The 16,868-nt window shown below is 42.3% G+C and overlaps 1 protein-coding gene across 7 annotated transcripts in view; it reads left to right on the top strand.

The window, feature by feature from the left end:
* The window catches only part of GPT2 (glutamic--pyruvic transaminase 2), a 45,504-nt gene that overhangs the window by 11,332 nt on the left and 17,304 nt on the right, over nucleotides 1-16,868 (top strand). For all 7 annotated transcript variants that reach the window (XM_077830752.1, XM_077830759.1, XM_077830758.1 and 4 more), the window contains 3 exons: nucleotides 6,647-6,736; nucleotides 7,990-8,098; nucleotides 15,892-16,025. In XM_077830752.1, the coding sequence (XP_077686878.1) occupies nucleotides 6,647-6,736; nucleotides 7,990-8,098; nucleotides 15,892-16,025 (333 nt within the window). The remainder of the gene's footprint in view (nucleotides 1-6,646; nucleotides 6,737-7,989; nucleotides 8,099-15,891; nucleotides 16,026-16,868) is intronic.

Here is a 16,868-nt window from a genome sequence, read left to right as displayed (position 1 = left end):
AATTAAAAAAAGAAATGGTTCTCTAATGTGGCACCGCTAGAGAGCTGAGACCTGTGAGAGGAGCGAGGAAGAGATGGTGATGAAGGTGAAACAATGAGAGAGACAAGAATGGGCAAAGACTGAAAAGAAGAAGCATTTGCTGATCTGGCTTCTTAAGAGATAGTGGGGATTTCAATAAAAGGAGGAGTGCTGCAGCGGTAGAAGAGGCAAACTGAACCTATTCCCAAGGAGATGACCCACAGACTGGGGAAAGGGAATGTTAATGGGGATGATGGAACCTTTTGTTTCCAGGTTGCCTGTTGAAATCCAGCCCAAGAAGGTAGCAACTGAAAGTTATTGCCTGTCATAACTTCAGTCCAGTTCCAGTCAAAACCCACCATCCCTGCAATTATCCCTCTTGTTGACAATCTCAGCAGAAGGGCTAAAGAGCAAGCCTTTCATCCCCAGATTTGAGGTGAAGCACTTGGACACTTGCACAACAGCTTATTGTGTTCACTGGTTCTTAATCTCCCCTTCACCCGCCTCTTCTCCCCCTCCCCCAAAATACCTCTTCAGTATACAGAGCTGTCAATGCAGCTTCTATTTCAAGACCCAGACTTGCACAACTTCTGGCCCTTTCTTCATTTAAAAAAAAAGGGGGGTGGGACCTTGAAGCAGAAATGGAAAAAATTACAGTTGTGTTATGCATAAATTTATTCCTGTTTCCTACATTCCTCTGAAAGGTTTCCACAGCTAACTGTTAACTCCAGAATGAGGAAAGGTGAGGGCATGTGTGGCAGACGGGGTTCCAAGGAATTGATGTTTTTTGTTGGTTAACTAACTAGGGCTCTCTCTTTACTGCTAAAGAAAGGTAGGATTTTACTGTTAGATAACTAGTGTGCATTAGCCATCCAAGTGCAAAATCACAGTGGAGGCAAGGCACTGTAGTTTTACCATGAAGTAAGTTAGGTGAGGTCAGTCATCGTCGGGGGGGGGAGGGGGGGTATAGTTGACCTTGCCTAGCTACCTCATGGTAAAAACTTCAGGTATCTTGTCTCTACTGGGATTTTACAGTGAGATACTTACTGTGCTTTTAAAAAACCACAAACCAACTCCTGCATACACTTTTTGGCAGGGAAGTCATAGCCTAGATTTAAGGAGCAGGTAATATATTTACTTTTCTGCGATTCAGACGCTAACTGCTATGAGGTTGGCTAGACCTCATTAAACTAATCTCTTCCCCTCCCTCCTGTGAAAGGTTAACCTGGGAGCTCCGCCTTATGTGAGGAAAGGCTAGTCTCTTGCACTTCACTAGATGAAGAAGTGGCTTCTGTAGGCCTCCTTTTAAAAAAAAAAAAACAAAAACCAAGGAATGCTATAGCATTCATGGATGAAAAGTGAGAAGATGGAGGGGTCTCTAGCTTGTTTGTGTTGGTCATTTGTCTTGTTTGTCAAGATGTTTCTGTTCCAGTTTTGTTAATATATGGCTCGGGAACTGTCATGTGGTCCCTTTGAAATGTGTTTTACAGCTCAGAACAAGCATAATATAGTATCTTACTCTAAGGCAAAATTCCACCTCTTACACAGTGAACCAAATCCAGCCTCATTGTAAGCAAGAGCAACTGCCATTACTGTCAGTAGGAATTTTGGCTACATTTTCCAGAGTTGATTTTGACCATTTCTTTGAGCCTTTTTATTTGTAATTTTAAACTTAAAATCAAATGAAGATGGTCTTTGTTCTCCGTAGACCTCCAGCTTATTTGAAGAAAGCAACATATTACCAATCCATTATTTTATTAGTCAGAAATGATACTGGATGCTGAGGAGCAGGAATGGATGTAATACAGATTCAGTAAAACTGCTGAACCCTAAAAATCAGATTTTGAATTATGAAGGATCTGTAATTCATTCCAAGCACTTCTCCTGTCAGCATTAAACCCAGAACGCTCTGTCTTGACAAGCAAAAAGGGTGTGTCTTTTAAATTGTGTTGACTTAAAATTTTGAAAAATGTATTCTTTGAGTCTATTGAATCGGGATAAGTTAAGACCTTCAGCTGCGTCTTCCCTCTCTACCTGTTCCATTTCAAAGGAAGCTTGAATGTTATCGTTTTCCTGTCTCTGAATGGCATCATCTGCAGTAACAGAAATCGACTAAGATCTTAAGAATTCACATGCCCATGGGGACCATTATTACCTTCACCACATCTAGTCTCTATGCTAATACCCACTGGCTTCTTGATAAAGAAATGTAACCGTAACGGTCCCGTTCATAACACTTGATGCAGATAAAAGAAGACAGTCGCATTGCCTGGTCCTACAAACCAGTGCACTTAAAGCTTTATTTTCTATTCTTTTTATCCTTTTAAAGAGAGCTCTGATTACAAGCTAGTGTTCAAGTGCTTTCCTTCTATTCTCGTAATGGATTCAATTCCTCATAGGAGAAGTATGGCTAGAAAAAGTAGCCAGCTGTTTAGATTTCACAGATCAAGCATTTTAAATGCTAGTGTTTTTACTATTAACTTTTACATTAGTTAACACCTAAAATCTCCAATCCTAGTATCTCTGCAAACACATAATATAGTACGACACATTTTCTAGCCATTGAGCTTGCAGTCTAATGAGACAAGACACAAACGTTAATTAGGCAGACAGTGCATAAATAAATAGTCAAAAGAACTAAACTTGTTTACATTTTTCCCTGTTTTTTATTTTCCTCAAGTCATCCTGCTTCCCCTCCCTTCCCTTTCTCCTGTTTGGGTACCCCAGCCAACCTGCTCCACCACTGATGACCCCAAATGCTCTCCTTTCATCCTGCCCACCTCACAGATGTAGTTTCAGGTCCAGTCTGGAGAGGAAGAAGGCGGGGGAGGGGGGCGGGAATAAGTTACAGAATGGCCAGAAATGTATAAAGGCCTTGTGGAGGATCTCTAGGGTAGATAGAGGCATTATGATCTCCATTGCATCATCTGTTGACATTTCCTGACTGGCTTCTCTTTCCCCATGGCCCGCCAGCAGGTTCTATAACTATTCTTTTACCTGAGATAATATTATGGGGCAGGTGTGTAAGACACTTGTTGCTTTTGGGCAGGATGAGTAATGCATGTGATTATGTGCAATTTAAGATTTTTATCTTTCCACAAAACTGTGTTCTGGTATGTTGGACTGCTTGTCTCTGGTCATTTGCAGTATGCCCGTGCAAACAAAACTGTCATAGAATCAAAACTCTCTGAACCCAAAGGCTCAGTCTACAGTGGGGCTTTCAGCTGCGTTATAACACTGCTTTATGAGACCTGTTTAAAGTTGGCTGTGGCTGAGCTGGGTTCTGATTATGACCTCATGCTTCGCTGCTTATTCAGACAAAACTGTTAGACTAAGAAGTATGTGGTTGGGCTCATGATTGAGCTGGCTAGTGTGGACAGGGGCCTGATGGATGTGAAATCCATTTTAAAAGTGTATTGTAGGCTTGGTGTCTACCAAGGCCACCATTTAAACTTGATTTCACCATAGTTTAGCCCTGTCAACAGAAGCTGGATCAAACTTTATCTAAAACCCAGTTGGGCCATAATAGAATCTAGCAACTAGCTATTGCTAAATTCTGTTTGTTTCGTAGTGCAGGAAACGTTCTCTTTAACTTCTAGGCATTGTTGGCAGCATGGTTCTTTAAACTTGGGTCAATACCTGTGTAGACTAGGCCTAAAAATACTTGTAAAATATTTCTAAACTCTTCCTAAACTGGCATGTAACGACTTCAGATATGTGCTTTAAAATACATTTATTTTACTAGAGTTTGTTACTCATTATGCAAGTGTAACGCTATGGAGGTTCACCCAAACCAGTAAGAGGTTGTCACCACCTGCTGTGTGACCCAGAGTCCTTGTGTGCCTGCAGCATTGGCTCAGAGCCCCGAGACCATGCTCCCAGCACAATGGCCTCAACCTGGCTTCCACCAGCCTGATCACTCCTTAGGGTGAGACCAGCCGCCTTTCCAGTCTTGATCTCCCCTGTAGTGTCCAGTCTCTCCTACTGGACCCTCACAGAAGTTAACGTTACTGCCTCCACAGAGACAGATCATACAGCCTGTTAATTTAGCTGAGGACTTTATCTTTCAGTTTGATACACAGAACTGAGATGATTTTGTAATAAAACAAGAATATGTTTATTAACAAAGAACAGATGTTTATGTGATAAGCAGGGATCCTAGTTTTCTATGATAAAAAAACCCCAAATTCTCCAATAGAAAAACATAAAAATCTGTGTTTTTCTGCGATTAAAATAAAACACTGAACTTTAGTTTCCCTAGCCACAATATATGTAGGTATCAGTAGAACAAAATGTTTTATTGTTATATTTACAATTTTTAAGCAAGTTCGAAGCCTACCACCAATGTGAAATTTGTCCTTACCAAACTCAGTGACATGGTCTTATAGGGTGATTTTTTTTTAATGTTTTCGGCATCTTTTCATAACTTCAGTTACAATTACAACAGTAACGGAGGCTGAAGTGAAAAATGAGTTGCATTAAAACACGAATCCCTATACGCCATTGAATAACCACTGTACGCCGGAAGTGGTTTATTGGAGTATGTTTAGCTATGTAAACTTAAAGCACAATCAAAATTGATCACAAGAGGGGGAGGTAGCACCCATTGTATAAGTGACACTGGAACTTTCAGTAAAATTTAGTTAATATATGTTTTTATTTTTTTCACAAAATGTAAAAACTAAAGATTCTCTGTAAAAATGCAAATTCCTTGTTTTTCCATCGCAAACAGATTTCTAGGATCCCTGGTGATAAGTAAGAACAAAAGACATAGATATGGTTAAAAGTAAAATAAAAGAAAACATGCTTTCTAGTGACTAAAACTTAACTTCAGCACGTTGCAGTCTTTGTTTAAGCCGGTTTCTCAGTTCCAGATACTCTTGGTTTTCAGGCCAAGAGGATCCACTTTTCATTAGCTCAATGGGAACTACTTTGTCCCCTAGACCAGTGATTCCCAAACTTTGACAACCTGTGAACCCCTTTCACTAAAATGTTAAGTCTCACAAACCCCCTCCTAAAAATGAATATTTCCAGGGATTTTCTCCTTTACCTCAGTATAAATTATAAAAGCAGTGATCTTGGAAATATAAAATTTGTTTTTATGACATGCTTATTACACGCTATTTATTATTAATTATTTTTTATCGTTACAGTATTTTTATTACATTATGAAAATGGCAACACTCTTCCAAGATCTCACTTTCGTAGCTTGTATCACTTTGAATAAGCCTGTTATCAGACAAGGCTCCTATGTTTCATCAAGGAGTATCAGATGTGAAACAGCATGGTGGTATTTAAGAAGCCAACTCATAAAGAGTTCCTCCTACACAAGCATTCAGGTCTTGAGCAGTCCAGGCAAAGAATGCAGTTTACAGCAATGCTTAAACTTGTTCTTCATAATAATTTTAAAAAACAATACTAGCTACCTATTTAATTTTAAAAACAGCAAAAGATATCCACCTCCCTTTCCATTTCTTATAAGGAGTCTTAAAGTTTAAATCTCCTCAGTGTGAGAGATATGCTTGCTTTCATCTGCTTAGCTCTTGGAAGTCCAGGGCTGCTGGCTCCGTGCTCCCTAGGGACAGCTATGTCCACCGTTAGGGAATTTTTCCCTGAGAACCCCCTATAACATTTCATGAACCCCCGTTTGGGAACCACTGCCCTAGACAATAGATGCTAACATGGCTCTTTGCCCTTGTTTATACTTCCCAAAGTCTACTGTCTCCGTTTCAAGAGCCAGGAAGGTTTTCTAGGGGTGCAGGCTCCATCTTCAATCATGATTATTAAAATGTTTTTTCCTGCTCATTTAGCTCTATGACTTTGTTTACCTTCTATGCAAATGTATTTTTCATTGTCCTCTGAGGTATTACCTGGCTCAGTTTACATTGTAGACACAGGAAAAGAGGCAAAATAACTTTCCTTTGTCTAGGACAGGCAGGGCTTATGCATTGCTTGCAGAGTATCTTTAAAAAAAATTTTCAGCATACATTTATAATTCTTTATACATCACCTGTACATATATTACGTGATAATACTAATAACCTGCAAGTTACTGGTTTGCGTATGATACCTTATGCAACACCTTTTATGACAATAAGGTGTTGATTCAATGAATGTGCCCAGCCTAATGGGAGTTGTGATATGGTGTGCCCTCTGCCAGTTAGTACTGAAGGGCAACTAGGGTCACAGCAGGATAGGGACATCGTTCCTTAACTAAGCACAACCACTGTTCTAGCTTAATAATAATAACAACAATTAATAAACAATAATAATTATTAGTATTAGCGGGGAAAGAGGGAAAATTTTTCCAAGGACATCAAAGTGCACCTTTTTTCTTTGAGTCTGTGCCCAGAACTACACACACATATAATTCAAATCCATCTTTTGTATTGCAAATGTGTGAGTAAAACTAGAGGCCGTGCTTTGAAAATGTGTCCTGTTTTTCTTTTGTAAGGTGCTTTGAGATCTGTTGATGAAAAATGCAGTGAAAAAGATATTACTAATTATTGTTATTGTATTATAATAAATAAGAAATAAATAAGCTATACCAGTTAAGTGGTAAAATAAATTATAGAAAAACTTGGTGTACTTTAGAACTAACAGCGCATTGTGAATTGTCTCACTTCAGGGAATCAAAAAGCCTTTTACTGAGGTCATTAAGGCCAACATTGGTGATGCACATGCAATGGGACAACAGCCCATCACTTTCCTTCGTCAGGTAATAATTTTATAAAATAATATTGTTTCTAATTCTGTTTCCTCTATAGAATATCAAAAAATTTCAGACACCGTGATTTGCTAGAAAAATTTCTTGTAGCTAGACATTTGATTCCCCCAATATGACTGTAATGCACACCTACTCAATTGTTTTTTCACTATGTTACCAGTTGTGCTTTATAGCCTATGCATGTTGCATGCTTAATTGTTTGTTTGCTTGTGTGAATGGACGTTACTTCCATACATACAAGGGATGTGACACATGGAGCTACCAGTTCAGCTTTTCCAGTAGTGCCTCTACCATCAAAACTCCAATAGTTTGCCTTCTAATAGTCCCCACTGTGGCCCTCTTTTGCATGGGTCCCTCTACAGTATTCTCCCTCTTTTATGCCCCTGAAATGTCCACCTACTGGCCCTTTGCTCACATCCTCTTCCAGCAAACCAGTTATTGGTAATATAGGTAAGGAAAACATAGACTGTGATATACATACATGCATTAATTCTGCTACCATCTCTGACCAGCCAGGATACTATGGCCCATCCATATCATCCTGGTGAATGCATGCAAAATGAGGCAGAGATTGAGACAAATGAAAGCTGCTCTCAGTAGGGACCTCTTGATTTCCCTCACTGTGGCTTAAATTTCTTCATCATAGTTTATTTCCTTTAGAGCATGGTTCCACTTCTACCTGCTGTTCTCCCTTCATTTCTTATTTAAATACCTTTAGCAATTCAAATTAGTAAAATAAAGACTGCAAAAGTTATTTCAGAGAAGTATGACTAGGGCTGGGAGACTGGGGTTCATTTCCCACTTCTTCCATAGACTTGCTGAGTGATCTTGGGCAAGTCCTCTTATCCTCACCTGTAAAATGGTGCTAGAAATAGCTATTCCTTTATCCCTTTTTCTGTTGAGATTGTACGTTTTTCAGGGCAGGAATGATCCCTTACTATATGATTGTACAGTGCTTAGCCCAGTGGGGCCCCAATCTCAATCAACTGTAATACAAATAAGGAAAAAGGAATTTGCTGCTCTTAGCATTATTAATTAGGTTCCAAATTCTGATGACAAATATGTACACTTTTTATGTTTTTTGGGGTGGGGGGGGGATTTATTTTTTATTGGTTTGAGACCTAATCTATTGATATCCTTCACCTCAAAGGAGCTAACTTTCATATTAACAACTTAAACATAACCAGTGCCATTGAGCAACTGATAGCAATAGTCAGTTTACAAAGTTTGTCTTGGTACTGTAGGTGGTTGCACTTTGTACATACCCAAACCTGTTGGACAGCCCAAGCTTCCCAGAAGACTCAAAGAAGAGAGCGAGACGGATCTTGCAGGGGTGTGGAGGAAATAGCTTAGGTAAGATTTTTATCTAGCCTCATTTGTTTTTAATTATAGGTCTGTTATTTTCTGTTTTAATATCTTAAGCTTGTGTAGTGATGGGCCTTTTAGAAAGGATGTAATTAGATGAACTTGGGTGGGGAGGAAGTGGCCCAAGAATCGTGAACGCGGAGTGTTTACAAGACTCTCTACTAACAAGATGGGGTTGATGCAGAAGATGGTAGGCAACCACTGGTGCGTAGGCACCGACTTCTACTGTTCCCGGTGGGTGCTCGTCCCTGCCCCTGCCTGCCTCTTTTCCGCCTCCTCCCTTGAGCGTGCCGCGTCCCTGCTCCTCCCCCCTCCCTCCTGAAAAGTCCTAAGTGCCACCAAACAGCTGTTTGGTGGCGGGAAGCACTGGGAGGTAGGTGGAGGAGCAGGGATGCAGCACACTCAGGGAGGGAGGAGGAGGTGGGACAGGGGGTGAGAGGAGCTTGGCTGCTCATGTGTTCAGAGCACCCACTGATTTTTCCCCGTGGGTGCTCCAGTCCCAGAGCAGCCACAGAGTCCGCGCCTGTGCACTGGTGCATGCTGTTGAGAGGTCAAGCAGTAAGCAGACTTCTCAGCAAGATGGTTATTGTATACACATTTCTGGATAACCCATTATCATAGTATATGGGCACTCAGAAAAACGACCCAAATTCTGTTCATTTGTCTAAGGCAGAGGTTCCCAAACTGTGGGCTGTGGTCCCAAGGTGCGCCACCAGTGCAACTGCATTCTCCAGTCAAACTGTTTGGTTTCAAAGATCTTGAAGCATTTCTTTGAGTGCACATTACTAGGGCTTTCTATCATTATGATTTTTTACATTAAAAGGAAAAGGAAAAGTACATACTTTATTTACAGTGTTATAGTTTATATGAATATAATAATTAGTAATTTTCCTCGAGGTGTTAATAGTGAGGCGCAGTGCCTACTGGAAAAATGTTTGGGAGCCCCTGGTCTAAGGTATATAAATTGCACATACACCTGGTTGTAAAATGTATTCTACCATTGTCCTTGTAGTCATTCTAATGACAGCTGAAATCAACCATGTTTACAAGACAAAATAACCCTAAAAGAACATGTTGAAGCTCCAAAACTGTTGTCTTGAACCTCATGTCCTCCCAAAGGCCCATGTGTGTATTTAGAAATAAATAAAAACAACTTGGGCTGTCGATTAATCACAGTTAATTCCCGCTATTAACTCAAAAAAATTAATCGCACTGTTAAACAGAATACCAATTGAAGTTTATTAAATATTTGTGGATGTTTTTCTACATTTTCAAATATATGGATTTCAACACAGAATACATAGTGTACAGTGCTCACTTTTATTATTATTTTTGATTACAAATATTTGCACTGTAAAAATGATAAACAAAAGAAATAGTATTTTTCAATTCACCTCATACAAGTACTGTAGTGAAAGTATAACTTATAAATATAGAATTTGTTGGTTACATAACTGCACTCAAAAACAGAACAATGTAAAACTTTAGAGCCTGCAAGTCCACTCAGTCCTACTTCTTGTTCAGGCAATCGCTGAGACAAACAAGTTTCTTTACATTTACAGGAGATAATGCTGCCTGCTTCTTAGTTACAATGTCACCTGAAAGTGAGAACAGGCGTTCGCATGGCACTTTTGTAGCCAGCGTTGCAAAGTACTTACATGCCAGATATGCGAAACATTTGTATGCCCCTTCATGCTTCGGACAACATTCCAGAGGACATGCTTCCATGCTGATGATGCTTGTTTAAAAAAAAAATGTGTTAATTAAATTTGTGACCGAACTCCTTGGGGGAGAATTGCATGCATGTCTCCTGTTCTGTTTTACCTGCATTCTGCCGTATATAGCAGTCTCGGATGATGACCCAGCAGAACATGTTCGTTTTAAGAACACTTTCACAGTAGATTTGATAAAACGCAAAGAAGGTACCAATGTGAGATGTCTAAAAATAGCTACAGCTCTCGACCCAAGGTTTAAGAATCTGAAGTGCCATCCAAAATCTCAGAGAGACGTCGTGTGGAGCATGCTTTCAGAAGTCTTAAAAGAGCAACACTCTGATGCAGAAACTACAGAACCCAAACCACCAAAACGGAAAATCAACCTTCTTCTGGTGGCATCCGACTCAGATGATGAAAGTAAACCTGCGTCGGTCTCCTCTTTGGATCATTATTGAGCAGAACGCGTCATCAGCATGGCCCCATGTCCTCTGGAATGGGTGTTGAAGCATGAAGGGACATATGAATGTTTAGTGCATCTGGCACATAAATATCTTGTGACGCCAGCTACCACCATACAATGCGAATGCCTGTTCTTCTTTTCAGGTGACATTGGTTACAATTGACAGGAGATAATGCCCGCTTCTTGTTTACAAACTTTTTGTCTGAGCAATTGGCTGAAGTAAGGCTGTGTGGATTGGTAAGCTCTAAAATTTTACATTGTATTATTTTTGAATGCAGTTTTTTTTTGTACATAATTCTACATTTGTACAGTTCAACTTTCATGATAAAGAGATTGCATTACAATACTTGTATTAAGTGAATTGAAAAATACTTTTTTTTTGCAGTGCAAATATTTGTAATCAAAAATAAAGTGAGCTCAAAACACCCAAAATATTTAAATGGTATTCTATTATTGTTTAACAGTGCAATTAGTCATGCAATTAATCACAATTTTTTTAATCACTTGACAGCCCTAAAAACAACCTTTACCTACTTGCGGTGCCAGTTCATTTTTGGCCATCTAGAAGCTCAGCCCACTGCTTGTATCTGGGAGGTCATATTTGAGTTACTATTTTAAATATAGGTTTCAGAGTAGCAGTCATGTTAGTCTGTATTCGCAAAAAGAAAAGGAGTACTTGTGGCACCTTAGAGACGAACAAATTTATTTGAGTCTCTAAGGTGCCACAAGTACTCCTTTTCTTTTACTCTAAATATAGTGCTCTAGCCAGGGCACAGAATCTGAAGAATCTGACAGACCCGATAAACTCCTTTCCAGTATGAAAAGAGACTAAGGGTGACATTTCAAAGTACATATTAGAGTAACTGATGTGTCTATTAATTTTTGTGATTGTAGTGCCTCATTTTTTTATTATTTTATAGCACCTACTACGATAGCAAACAGAATATAATTAGTGATTTGATTAGCAGTCAGGCACATTCAGAGAATGTCAAACAGTTCATCCAGTGTCAGTTCAGCTTTCATTTTTGTCTTTTTGTTTACATGTAGTTCATAATTTCATCTTTTTTTGTGTTGGTTTTTATGTGGTCTTCTGAACTCCTCTCCTAGTTCAATTTAGCAGATTTTTTGCTTAATGTTTTTACATTTTATGGAATTTGTTATAATCCCATATACTAAACCAGGGATTCCCATCGTGGTCTGTTGAGCACTTCTGGTGGTTCATGGAGAAGAGTTTAGACACATGGTGCCAGCTCGCCTCACTTCCAGCTGCTAAATTGCATTAAAAAATAAAAATACTTGAGTCCTTTCCTATTAGGGGTCTCTTGTGATCTCATGCTATGAAACAGTGAGCCATGCTATGAAAAATAATATGAATCCGTCTGTGGATTAAACTGACCTTTTGTACAGCATGCCTATGCCTAAACTACAAGCTGGGGAAATGTTTTGTTTTGTGGCTCATAGGTGGTTAGTCACCGAGGTCGTGGAGGTCATGGAATCCGTGATTTCCAGAGATCTCTGTGACTTCAGTCTGTGGTCGTTGGGAGCTGCAGGGTCCCACGCCGCCCACGGGGGCAGGGAGGAGGTGGCGGGGGCACCCCACAGCTCCTGGCCACTGTGAGGAGCGGGGGAACCCAGCAGCTCCCGGCCATCGAGGGCTGCAGGGGAACCCCCAAGCTCTGGGCTGCCAGGGGCCCCCGGAATTGTAGGCAGCAGGGGTGCCGTGCTGCACCACTCCCGGCCGCTGCAGGAGGCAGGGGTACCCCACAGCTCCTGGCCACCACAGGCAGCAGGAGAGACCTGGGAGCTGCGGGCGGCAGGGGTACCCCACAGCTCCCAGCTGCTGCAGGTGGTGGGGGCCCCCACAGCTCCCAGCCTTGGCCAGTGGGGGACCTTGGAGTTCCAACACCCAACCCGTGGTGGAAGCACCCAGAGCTCCCAGCCTCTGCGCAGATGCCCTGCTGCTGAGGTGTGGAGACCTGCAGATCCCCTATTATGTCACAGATATTTTTAGTAAAAGTCACGGACAGGTCACGGCTTCTGTTAATTTTTCTTTATTGTCTGTCACCTGTCCGTGACTTTTACCAAAAATATCCATGACAAAATCTTAGCCTTACTCCTAGGTAAGGCTACAATTTAGTCACAGGTATTTTTAGTAAAAGTCAATGACAGGTCATGGGCAATAACCAAAAAGTCACGGCCAGTGACCTGTCTCTGACTTTTACTAAAAGTAACCCTAACTAAATCTTACATGCTGAGGGGGGGGGTGTTGCAGCAGATGCTGCTGCTCCTAGGGGTCGGGGACAGCCTGGGGCCCTGCTTCCGCTGGTGCTCCTGGGGGTGGGGAGGCAGCCCAGGGCCCTGCCGCCACCGCTGCTGCTGCTCCTGGGGGTCGGGGGCAGCCCAGGGCCCTGCCGCCACCGCTGCTGCTGCTGCTGCTCCTGCTCCTGGAGGTGGGGGGCGGGCCGGAGCCCTATCGCCGCCACCGCTTCTCCAGGCTGGGGGCGGGCCGGAGCCCTATCGCCGCCACTGCTCTGGGTGGGGGCAGCCTGGGGTGCTGCTGCTGCTCCTGGACCGCTGTTCTGGGGCACCGTCCGAGACAAGTTGCCTGCAGAACAGTGGCTGGCCCAGGGCCTCCCCAGCTGCTCAGGTGGCCCTGGGGTTAGCCACACCAGCGGCTGCAGGAGGCCTGGAGGTCCTGGAAAGTCATGGACTCTGTGACCTCCATAAAAGACTTGCAGCCTTACTCATAGGTAGTAACAGGCACAGTGCGGCCTCTATATACTGCAGGGGCAGCTGATGCAGCTCTTAGATAATACTTCACATGTTTTGAGGAGTGTTGCAGACGCTAACTATTAAATCCTCCGAAAATCTTTGTTTTCTGCCTTCTCTTGGAGGTCTCTCTATTTGTAGAGCAGTGGTCTCCAACCTTTTTATTCCACTTGATCACTTTTTGAATTAAGGGCAACCCAGGAACTGCCCCGCTCCCTCTCCCCCCCCCCCGCCCAATCTCTCACTCTCCCCCACTCTCTCTCACTCTCACCGAGCTGGGGTCACGGGTCGAGAGGGGGTGCAGGCTCTGGGCTGGGGCAGAGGCATTTGCAGTCTGGGAGGGGGCTCTGGACTGAGCCTGGGGCAGGAGGTGTGGGCTCTGGGAGGGAGTTGGGGTGCAGGAGGGGGTGCTGGGCTGGGGCAGAGTGTTGGAGTGCAGGAGGGATTGGGCTCTGGGAGGGAGTTGGGGTGCAGGAAGGGGTGTGGGCTCCGGGAAGGAGTTTGGGTGCAGGAGGGGGCTCCAGGGTAGGGCACAGTGTTGGGGTGCAGGAGGGGGTATGCAGTGCTGGCTCTGGGAGGGGGGTCAAGGCTAGGGCAGGGGGTTGGCATGCAGGAAGGGGTATGGGATGCTGGCTCTGAGTGGGGGGCAGGGCTGGGGTTGGGGTGCAGGAGGGCGGTATGGGGTACTGGCTCTGGGAGGCGTGCTGGCCGCTTCCTGGAGCGGCATGGGGCCAGGGCAGGCAGGGAGCAAGCCTGCCATTACGGCAGCCCCACTGCACCACCGGAGATTGCACTCAGCTGGGAGATTCTCTAGGATCGACCAGTTGATTGCGATCAACCGGTTGGTGACCACTATTGTAGAGTGACCTGCCCAAAATTAGTGGTAGCATCAGGATTAGAATTCATTGTCTCCTGATATCAGTCCCATGTTAGGTCTATTAGCCTGTGCAACCTGCATGTGAAATTCTTTGTGTTTCACAGAGTATGGATGATCTTTGAAAAATGTATAGACTCTGCAGGAATCTTTTCCCAGAATAAGTGTATTTCAAAGTATTTGCAGCTTGTCAGTGTAAGCAGGGTTCTGATTAAGATTGCTGAAAGCAAGAAAGCCATCTTCAGACAAATGATCATTCTGAACATTAGCATTTTAAAAAATATAAATGACTAAGCTTGCAAAACTTACACAAATGTCAATGGATAAACAAACATTTTGTATGTTAGTGACTGGAATGTGATTCTATAGTATGGTGTGAGTTAAAGAGCAACTGACCCTCTGATTTAACTGTAACAACAAATATTTAAAAACTGGCAGCGCAGATAGAAAAATTCCAATATTCATTTTTAGGTTTTCAGAATAGTGTGTCAGTCACCAATCTCACTTGGCTGATTAGCCCACTCTAAGTACTTGTCTAAAATGAGGTGTGTACATTTGTCTGACTGGGAGCTGCCCCGCCATAGTGCTGAGGGTTCAACATTTCCTTTTTTGCTGCTTCTTCCTCTTATTTTTTGTGAATATGGCCCTTCCACACATACCTTTATGGTCTGAGGAACTGTGCTCAAATTACAGCTACAATAAAACTGGCTTCTTGAACAGGTTTGGCAGTCCAACGTGGATGTGGCCAAACTTTATTTCAAAATCAGCTTTATCTGGGCCAACCCATTCTAACTAACACTTTCCACTGTTGCTACCATTGAGGGGAAACTTTAGGGCTGCTGGTATTTTAACAGCTGTTGACTTACCTTGCTTAGAGCAGGTGTAAATGAAATGGTAGTTAAAAATGTTGTGTTTACAGTGTTTTGGGTGAAACCAGATAATCACTATACTCTTGAATGAACTGTTGCAGAAAAATGATTAAAAACAAAAAAAACCCCACGATATTACTCCTGGGGGAAACTTTTCACAAAATGATCATTCCATATGTGACCTCTCAGTCCTCATCCTCAAAGAAAACCTGCACCACACCTTCAGATGAGCCGAATCCAATTACCCCACTCCATCCAACAATCTACTTAAAGCCAAGAAGGTCTTGCAGCTTCATGGCATTGTGCTAAATTAGCTGTGCACTTACCACTTCAGCCTCCATCAGCTCTGGGCCTTATACCTTGAATTCATCTTTCAGTCTGCTGCAGGTTTATTTTTTCCGCATACTTAGCAATGGTGTATTTAGGACCCAATAAACTGCCTTTATTTAAGACAGTTACAGCTGTGATTATAAACTTCATCAGAAGCTTGTGTACCATAACCTTACACAGTACTTTTGGTTAGCCTAGCTGCTTCCCCTACAGATAATTGAAAAGCGATTTAGATTGGAAGGCAGGATGGTTCTCTGTTGTCACATGGTAATCTGAAATTAAAAGTCTTAAAAGTTTCAGCATGTTTTAAAAAACCTTTATTTTATTATTCCATTCACACAGGTTTCCTCCATTCCTTCCTCTTGTTATTTAAACAGCAGGTCATTTTAAAAATTAAATTGGTTGACCTTTTAGGTGTCGTTCAGTGAAATGGCTGGGTGATTGTCAGAGGGAAGAATTGGGTTTTTGTCCATATGGCAAGGCAAACTTCAGATAATTCATATGGGCAATCCAATATCTCCATATTTGTTTTGTCTTTCAGAGATGCTTATTTCAGGTTTACAGCCATGGCCGTGTTCCTCTTGCAGCCCTGTGAGTGTATTACCTCATTTCCTCTTTCAGAAAACTGCTGTGCTGGGGAAATAATAAAGCTCTCCTACATCCAAACTATCTCATAGACACCACTGCACGGCCCAAACCTGGGCATTTAAGATTTGCAGATTGTGTACATATGAATATCTTCTCATGTTCTCTGTTTCTCACAGGGTCTTACAGTGCCAGTCAAGGTGTAAATTGCATCCGTGAAGATGTTGCTGCGTACATTGAAAGACGAGATGGAGGAGTTCCTGCAGATCCAGATAATATATACCTTACCACAGGGGCTAGTGATGGAATTGCTGTAAGTGTTAAAAGTTTGTGTGTACATGTATATATTGTGTGGTACATTAGACAGATCCCTTAAGAAATACAGACTATAGAGCATGATTCTCATCTTCTTTGCACAGTTGTATGTCTGATCTCTCATATACGCCACGCCAGTGATCCTGATCTGATTTATGTTGAAGTCAGTTACGTTATGTGTGAGCAAAAGAGAGGAGTTCTGAAACAGGCCCATGGATACTAAAATCTTCATATGGCCGTCTAAAGCTTTTTAAGCGTCTAAATATGGATTATTAGCCATCTTGGCTTGAAGATTTTGCTGTACATGACTAAGGGCTTGGCTATACTTGAAATGCGTTGCTGTAATGCTTCAGTTAAGATGCTACTTCTGCTGATGGGAGGGGTGTCCCATCAGTGTACATAACCTACCTCCACAAGAGACAGTAGCTAGTAGCTGTATACTCTGGCTGCTAGATCAGCTTAACTGCACCACTCGGGTATGAATTTTTCACACTCCTGAACAATGTAGGTAAGCCAACTTAATTTTCCAGCGTAGACCAGGCCTAAAATGTGGAGACACTAAAGCTTAGAAGAGGATGTTATTCACTGGAGAAACCAGACCCCACAGACTGAGAATTCTTGGAGAGCTTTAAGGAAACCATGTGTTACGTAGATTCAGTGGAACCCGCACCAAGGGCCACCTTCAGTAGCCAGCCTTCTTACATTAAGCGATTCACTTTAAAGTATCCCCAAAGTTTCCAAGGCAGTTTTTGTTTGTTCTTTAGCTGAAGATCATCTCTACTAGGTAACGAGTATATGTTGATCCTTTGCATGGTTGCTGAAGATAGATTTCCTTGTATTT

This window comes from Eretmochelys imbricata, chromosome 12 (assembly GCF_965152235.1).
Source record: "Eretmochelys imbricata isolate rEreImb1 chromosome 12, rEreImb1.hap1, whole genome shotgun sequence".
Lineage (NCBI taxonomy): Eukaryota > Metazoa > Chordata > Testudines > Cheloniidae > Eretmochelys > Eretmochelys imbricata.
Note: the sequence above shows the minus strand (reverse complement) of the source record. Positions and strands in the feature narration are given on the sequence as shown.